Source organism: Octopus bimaculoides, chromosome 27 (assembly GCF_001194135.2).
Source record: "Octopus bimaculoides isolate UCB-OBI-ISO-001 chromosome 27, ASM119413v2, whole genome shotgun sequence".
NCBI lineage: Eukaryota > Metazoa > Mollusca > Cephalopoda > Octopoda > Octopodidae > Octopus > Octopus bimaculoides.
This window is the reverse complement of record NC_069007.1, coordinates 22,187,448-22,196,941: the sequence shown is the minus strand read 5'-3', so window position 1 is coordinate 22,196,941 and position 9,494 is coordinate 22,187,448. Positions and strand designations below refer to the sequence as shown.

At 41.1% G+C, this 9,494-nt stretch overlaps 1 protein-coding gene across 2 annotated transcripts in view; it reads left to right on the top strand.

Annotated features, from left to right (window-relative positions):
• Window positions 1-9,049, top strand: part of LOC106875637 (protein O-mannosyl-transferase TMTC3) — a 57,366-nt gene extending 48,317 nt beyond the window's left edge. For both annotated transcript variants that reach the window (XM_052977273.1, XM_052977271.1), the window contains exons 19-21: window positions 5,160-5,264; window positions 6,397-6,480; window positions 7,806-9,049. In XM_052977273.1, coding sequence (XP_052833233.1) covers window positions 5,160-5,264; window positions 6,397-6,480; window positions 7,806-8,018 — 402 coding nt within the window. In that variant the 3' untranslated portion in view covers window positions 8,019-9,049. The remainder of the gene's footprint in view (window positions 1-5,159; window positions 5,265-6,396; window positions 6,481-7,805) is intronic.
• The last annotated feature ends 445 nt before the right edge of the window (window positions 9,050-9,494 follow it).

The window sequence follows — 9,494 nt, the reverse complement described above, 5'->3', positions numbered from 1 at the left end:
AATGTACGTACGTACATACGTAGTTACGTTTGTACGAACGTACGTACGTACGAATGAACGAACGAACGAAGAAACTGAACGTACGTACGTAGGCAGGAAATAACGAAAGAAAGTACGAACGAACGTACGAACCAAGGAACAAACGAACGTACGAACCAAGGAACAAACGAACATACGAACGTACGAACGAACAAACCAACGTACTTACGTACGGACGGTCCAACGAACGAATTTACGAACGTACGTACGTATGAAAGATCGAACGTACGTACGTATGTACGATCGAATGAAAGAACGAACGTAAGTACGAAGGAACGTGTATATATATACGTACGTACGAACGATTGAACGAACGAATGTACGTACGAACGTACGTACGCAGGCAAGAAATAACGAAGAAACGTACCTACGTACGAAAGAACGTACGTACGTACGAACGAACGAACAATCAAACGAATTAAAGAACGAACGTACTTACGTAAGTAACAACGAACGATCGAACGTCCGTACGTATGAAAGAAAGAAGGAACGAACGAACGTACGTAGTTACGTTCGTACGAACGAACGGACAAGTGAACGTACGTACATACGTACGTACGAACGACCGAACGTACGTATGTACGAACGAATGAAAGAACGAACGTACGTACGTAAGTACGAACGATCGTACATATATACGTACGTAAGAACGAACGTACGTACGAATGAACGTTCGAACGAACGTACGTACGCAGTCAAGAAAGAACGTACGTACGAACTAACAATCGAACGAATTAAAGAATGAACGTACTTACGTAAGAACGAACGATCGAACGTACGTACGTAGTTACGTTCGTACGAACGAACGTACGTAGCTACGGCCGGGCGAACAAACGTACGTACGAACGAACGTTCGAACGTACGTGCATACGTACGAAGGAAGGAACAAACGACCGCACGTACGAACAAACGAGCTAACAAACGAACGTACGCACGAAGGAACGTACGAGCGAACGAAGGAACAAACGTACTTACGTAAGTAAGCACGAACCATCGTACGCACGTACGTACAAATGAACGAACGAACGTACGTAGGCAGGAAATAACAAAAGAATGTACGAACGAACGTACCTACGTATTACTTAGGCAGGAATTAACGAAAGAACGTACGTAAGTAAGAACGAACGATCGAACGTACGTACGAATGAATAAAAGAAGGAACGAACGAACGTTCGTAGTTACGTTCGTACGAACGAACGAACAAGTGAACGTACGTACATACGTAGGTCGGAACGACCGAACGAACGAACGATCGAACGAACATATGTACGAATGAACGAACGTACGTAAGAACGAACGTACATACGTATTATGTAGACAGGAATTAACGAAAGAACGTACTACGTACCAACGAACAAACGTACGTACGGAGATACGTACAAAACGAACTAACGATCGTACGTTCGTACGTATGAACGAACGAACGTACGAACAAACAAACAAACGTACGTACGAACAAACGAATAAACGTACGTACGTAATTACGAACGAACGTACGTACGTACGTATGAAGGATCGAACGAACGTATGTACGAACGAATGAAATAACGAACGAACGTGTATATATATACGTACGCACGTACGAACGATTTTGCGAACGAACGTATGTACGAACGAACGAACGTATGTACGAACGAACGAACGTATGTACGAACGAACGTACGTACGCAGGCAAGAAATAACGGAAAAACGTACCTAAGTACGAACGAGCGTACGAACGAACAATCAAATGAATTAAAAAACGAACGTACTTACGTAAGTAAGAACGAACGATCGAACGTACGGACGAATGAATAAAAGAAGGAACGAACGAACGTTCGTAGTTACGTTCGTACGAACGAACGAACAAGTGAACGTACGTACATACGTAGGTCGGAACGACCGAACGAACGAACATATGTACGAATGAACGAACGAACGTACGTAAGAACGAACGTACACACGTATTATGTAGACAGGAATTAACGAAAGAACGTACTACGTACCAACGAACAAACGTACGTACGGAGATACGTACAAAACGAACTATCGATCGTACGTTCGTACAAATAAACGTACGTACGTACGTAATTACGAACGAACGTACGTACGAAGGAATGAACGAACGAACGAACGTACGTACGTATTAAGTAGGCAGGAAATAACGAAAGAACGTACGTACGTATTAAGTAGGCAGGAAATACCGAAAGAACGTACGTACGTACGTACGAACAAACAAACAAACGAATAAACGTACGTACTTACGACCGAACGAACGAACATACGTAGGAAGGAACGAACGTACAAACGTACGAACGAACGTACGTACGCAGGCAAGAAATAACGGAAAAACGTACCTAAGTACGAACGAGCGTACGAACGAACAATCAAATGAATTAAAAAACGAACGTACTTACGTAAGTAAGAACGAACGATCGAACGTACGTACGAATGAATAAAAGAAGGAACGAACGAACGTTCGTAGTTACGTTCGTACGAACGAACGAACAAGTGAACGTACGTACATACGTAGGTCGGAACGACCGAACGAACGAACGATCGAACGAACATATGTACGAATGAACGTACGTACGTACGAATAAGCAAACGAATAAACGTACTTACGACCGAACGAACGTACGTAGGAAGGAATGAACAAACGAACGTACGTACGTACGGACGAACGAACGAACTTACATACATATATACTACGTGCATACGAACGATTCAACGAACTTACGTACGCAGGTAAGAAATAACGAATGAACGTGAGTACGTACGAACGAACGTACGTACATAGGCAGGAAATACCGAAAGAACGTACGTACTAACGAATGTACGTACATATTACGAAGACAGAATTGACGAAAGAACGTACGTACGAACGAAGACACGAACGTAAGTACGAACGAACGTACGTACGTAAGTACGAACGTACGTACGTACGTATTTCGTAGGCAGAAAATAACAAAAGAACGTACGTACGTATAAACGAACGAACGTACGCATGAACGATCGAACGAACGAACGTACGTAGATAAGTACGAACGTACATATATACGTACGTACGAACGATTGAAGGAACGAACGTACGTACGCAGGAAGGAAATAACGAAAGAACGTACGTATGGACGAACGAACGAACTTACGTACGTACCTATGAACGTACGTACGTATGTACGAACGAATGAAAGAACGAACGAACGAACGTACGTACGTATTACGTAGGCAGGAAATAACGAAAGAACGTACGTACGAACGAACGAACAAACGAACGTACGTACATATGAACGAACGTAAGTACGAACGAACGGTTGAAGGAACGAACGTACGTACGCAGGACGGAAATAACGAAAGAACGAACGAACGTACGTACGTACGTAGACAGGCAAGAAATAAAGAAAGAACGTACGTACGTATATAGGCACGAACGAACTAACGAACGTACATTCGTTCGTATGAACGATGGTACGAATGAACGTACGTATGTGCGTTCGTACATACGTACGAATCGACGACCAAAGGAACGTACGTACGAACTAACGAAAGAAAGAACGAACGTACGTACGTACGAACAGTCGAACGAATTAAAGAACGAACGTACTTACGTAGGTAAGAACGAACGTACTTACGTAGGTAAGAACAACGAATTAACGAAGGATCGTACGTACGTACGTAAGATTGAACGAAAGAAAGAACGAATGTACGTACATACGTAGTTACGTTTGTACGAACGTACGTACGTAAGAACGAACGAACGTAGTACATACGTACGTAGGAACGACCGAACGAACGTACGTTCGTACGTACATACGAATGAACGAACGAACGAAAAAACGAACGATCGAATAAACGAACGTACGTACGTACGTAGGCATGAAATAACGAAAGAACGAACGAACGTACGTACGAAGGAACGAACGAACGATCGTACGTATTACGTAGTCAGGAAATAACGAAAGAACGTACGTACCTAAGAACGAACGTACGTACGTAAAAACGAACGTACGTATGAACGAACAAACGTGCGTACGAACAAACGAACGTACTTACGTACGGACGAACGAGCGAACTTACGTACGTACGTACGTATGAAGGATCGAACAAACGTACGTACGTATGTACGAACGAATGAAATAACGAACGTACGTACGTAAGTACGAACGAACGTGTATATATATATACGTACGTACATACGAACGATTGAACGTACGAACGAACGAACGTACGAACGAACGTAAGTACGAACGAACGTAAGTACGAACGAACGTACGTACGCATGCAAGAAATAACGAAAGAACGTACCTAAGTACGAACGAACGAACGAACGAACAAAGGTACGTACCTACATAGGCAAGAAATAACGAAAGAACGAACGAACGTACATAGTGCGAACGAACGTACGTATTACGTAGGCAGGAAATAATGAAAGAACGTACTTACGTACGGACGAACGTACGTATGGACGAACGAACGTACGTAAGTACGAACGAACATACATATATCCGTACGAACGAACGTACGTACGTAGGCAGGAAATAACGAAAGAACGTACTTACGAACGAACGTACGTACGTATTACGTAGGCAAGAAATAAAGAAACAACGTACGTACCAACGAACGTACGTACGTATATAGGTACGTATGAACGAACGAACGAAGGTACGAAATGATGCAGCGAACGAACAAGCGTACGTACATACGTACGAATCAATGACCAAACGAACGTACGTACATACATCCGTACGTCGGAACGATCGAACGAACGCTCGAACGAACGAACTAACGAATGAACGTACGTACGAACGAACGAACGTGCGTACCTACCTACGTACGAACGTACGCACGTGCGAACGAAAGAAAGATCGAACGAACTAACGTACGTACGTACGAACGAACGTACGTACATACGTACGAATGAACGAGCGAACGAACGTGCGTACGTACGAACGATCGAATGAATATATATATATATACATATACACATATATATACATATATATATATACATATATATACATACATATATATACATACATATATATATATATATACATATATATACACACACACACACACACATATATATATGTATATATATATATACACATTTAGTGCTAATAATATGTACTTTCTTACAGCTTGAAGACACTATGCGCAGTGCTCTCTTCAATTTGGCATTGATGCTGGTGAATGATTTAAAACAACCCCATGAAGCCGTTCCCTATCTCCAGAAACTCTTAATGGTAAGTTGTTCCTTTTGCTCGTTTCTTGTTTGTGCCATCACCTCTCTCTTATTTCCTCTTTGTTACATGACAATAGTTTCCTTGGTTCTCCTTCTCGGTTGTCAAACCTCACTGTGAACTGAATTTGTTGATGTGTGCTGTAATTGACCTGAAGGAGTAGCACCTTTCAGGACCTCAGTAATGGGTTAATTAGCATATTAGGGTTTCCCTGCCTATGAATGTGAGGACTGGGTCTAGCAGATTCTGTGGAAGAAACTCTCATGGTTCAATAGAAGGGAAGGTGGCTTCAGCAATGCAAGTGCGGTGAGTAAGACCTCTTGGTCATCCACTGCATCAGTCTTCATTCCTGGTCATCTTGACCTGGTCTTGCCACGGTTGCAGACAAGAGTGAGTTTGACACTTTAAACTTTAGCACTCTGCATTTTCTCTGGAATTGTTTAAATAAAGTGTAATGGGTGCTTTTAACATACCACCAGCGTGTTTTCTCCAAGTGGTCACGTGATGGTCAAGTCCTGGTTTTACGCTGGCTCTTGCAATCCCATCACATGGCAGACCAGCTTAGTGCAGGCAAATTGTTTGTTCACTGGAGCTCAGTGTGGTGGGAAGACGAGGTTAAGTTCAGATCTCGGTCTGGAGAGAGGAGAGTTATTCAGCAGAAAGCTGTGACGTGCTGTTCTCTTCCGCCAAGTACACTTCACCAAGTTCCAACTGCATCAGAAACCAACATATTTTCTGACAGAATCATTCAAGATGTACCATTTTTTGCTGTACTTTTGTTTAGGCGTTTAAATTATAGTGTGGCAGTCAATTACACCTCTTGTCCTCGTATTTCTTTTCGCTGTTATATACCTGACTCGTTTGGAACCAGGAAATTATAATGTCACCAGGGCCAGAGCCACGCTACTCAACCTCCTAAAGAACTTGTCACTTCCTGTAATACACACATACATTGATATGACCCCTGTTAAAGGGGTCATAAGCACTTTCACACATACACGAAGGAAATTTCCACCTACCAATTCAATGCCAAGGCTTTGGTCAGCCCAAGTCAGCACGCAGTGACACTGAACCAACCTCTTAACCCCACAGCCACGCCTGCACCTGTCTATATTGATTTCTGTTTTTATTTCAGTACTATCCGAATCACACGAAAGGTCTTATCTTGATGGGTGACATCAATATCAACATCCTTAAAGATCTTAACAGTGCAGAGAAGGTAAGTTCACTTGTCTGGTTTATCTTATTACAAGGTGGTATGGAAAAGTTCCCCGTCTAGTTCTATAGCACACTAACAGATGGCAGCACACGGTTACGTACATAGCGAGAGTAAGCAGTGACCTTCATGAGGCAGTGTGCCAAGTGACCACGTGCATATGCTGTTGTCTGCAAGTTTAACACAAAGTTCACGCTGGCTCTTTGTCCCACCTTCCTGTCCATGATCGAAATTACAAAGTCTTCTACAGAGACAATGTGCATGCTTCAACAAGCTTATTGCAACAAAGCAATGGGTCATACGCAATGTCTCGAGTGGCACGGGTGCTGCAAAAGTGGGAGAGCATCCCTGGAAGACCTGCCATGAGTGTCACCCCTGGAAATGTGAATCAGGATTGTCAGAGGACAATCAATGACATTTTGCAAAAGCGACCAGATCTGTGGAGAACAAAGAATTGAATTTTTCAGGACGACAATGTCACGGAACTCTCCTCGTGAGTTTCTTGCTAAAAACAACACAGTGTCACTTCCACACCCACCTTATTTGCCATATTCAGCACTTGCAGACTTCTATCTCTAACCCCAAGAGGAAGATGCAGCTCAGAGGTCACCATTGTCGAGATTCAAAGTGAATTGCAGAAGGTCCTCTACTCACCATAAACGACTTCCAAAAGTGGCAGGAACGCTGCAACCAGTGTATTACTGCACAAGGGGACTATTTCGAAGGTGCTGATGTGAAAACTCAGGTAAATAAGTTATTTTCTATTAACCATAACTAGTGTGGGAACTTCTTGGCACCACCTCCAATAAACTCATTTCTTCTATTATTTCATTTCCACAAAAGACACCATCCTTGTATATCTGATCTACAATATCAATAGCTCCTAGACTAAGTAGTGACACGATTAATCTACACTCATTAGTCAATATGTGTGTGTTGCCCATGTGTATGTGAGTGTTTTCATATATGCTTTGAATGTATAAGACCACAGCAGCATCCAGACGATTAGTAACATGCATTTTTTTTTGTACGTGTTTTTAAGTAAAAATCTATGATGTATCCACAAATCATCATCGTTTAACGTCCGCTTTCCATGCTAGCATGGGTTATTTATCCCCACTTAAAAGTGTATGCTCTATTAGAATAAAGTATTTACCCGGAGAGAAACTCTCATATTGGCATTTTGGCAGGTGGAGGACTTTGTTGCTGTGGCCTGGGTTGGAACCCCACTATAGTAGTAAATAATAATGCTGCAGGGTAATTTCTCTAAAGCTCTACCAATTCTGCCAGTTCAATATATTAACCATGTCTCTCTCTTTCTCCTTCAGAATTTCCTAACAATTTTAAAGAATGAACCAGGAAACGTGCAAGCCATTCACAATCTTTGTGTGGTCTATGTGGAACGAGGGGATATTCTGAAAGCAGAGAAGTGCCTGCAGCATGCCCATAGCTTGGCACCCTCAGAATCTTATATTCTTCAGCACTTGAACATCGTTAGGAATAAAATCAAGTCTATCAAAGCAAAGAAGAAACCTCAGTGAGGGGAAATTTTGTCAAAAAAAAAAAAAAAAAAAAAAAAAAAAAGGATCCTTCTGCAGCCAAAGACATGACTAACAAGAACAACAATGAAATAGTTAGGTACGAAGTGGAGCAATGCTCATCGCTTTCTAAGACTGAAATATCTGAGAAAAGTGATTGTAAGTACTTAACTCATTATTTAGATGCTATGATTCATTAAGGAAATTCTCACACAAACAGCTAACCCTAACCCTAACCCCCGTCTCAACATGAAGATCTTGGCTTGTAAGGGTTTGACAATCAAAACAGGATTTGTTAAAGTGTCTGCAGCATATTGCAGCCATGTTCATTTTTCTTATAATGTATTTTTCACCCAGTGATGCCAAATGGTTTTAGTAAAAGGTGTCGTCTGCCAAATACAAACCCCATTTAACCCCTGCGATACACACCTTTGATAACATGTTGTCTACCTATCACATTCCACACCTATTCCCCAATATACACACACACACATACATAACACTTGACAACACTGTGTAACAATTTTTGTTCTTCAGTAGCAACTGTTATTTCCTATGTGCTGACCCTTAGAAAGTATGAAAAATGGCTAATATTTCCATTAGACTTTACTTTTGTTACATTTATTCAAAGCCCAAAGAATCCCTCTCAACACATGGCTATGATGCTCCTGCTCATGGTAAGAGATGCACATATTGTCAACCACTAAGGGACATGCTCAGTTGGTTATGGTCAAGCAATGGACAAGAAACTCTCTGGTATTGAGCAGAACATTTGCTATAACAATATTTCTGCTTCAGCAACTCATCACTGAATGTGTCCGCAATGTAACGGAAAATAGGTCAGTTTCAAAACATTGATGTCCAGATGACAAAAAGCAAAATCTGAAGGAAATAGTAATCTTTTCCTTTGATTTCTAGATAAAAGCAAATAAGAAATAACACTTACTGACCAAAGACAGAAAAAATAAAATGGAATTTGTTAGTGTTATGTATGTTGTCAGATGATGTGAGAAGTAAATTTTGTCTTGACTGAATACGTTTACCTTGGTCATCTCTCAATCTAAAACAAAACTGGGGAAATAATAATCATGTAAAATGTTTCTCTTCTCCAAAACCTACAATTTTTTTATTTTTATACCAATCACAAACACCAACTGATTGAAGTTGATGTTATCTTTGGTGTAATCAAAGACAGTTCCAATTGGAGAGATTGATTATTATTATTATTATTATTATAGCACAGTTGGAAGTGCTCAGAGACAAGGTGTTTTGATAGCACCTCAATCAGGGTTGGTGACACTGAAATTCAACCTTCCTCGTCTCCTGTAAGTTTACCTGAAGACGTTCAGGTTGATCAACTCATTCTCTCATCATCGTTAGTTGGTTGTCTAATACTGTTTGATGAACAATGAAGAGTCAAAAAAAACTATATGTATGTGCGTATTTTAAATAACAGTTTGATTTAGCTCCAGGCCATAA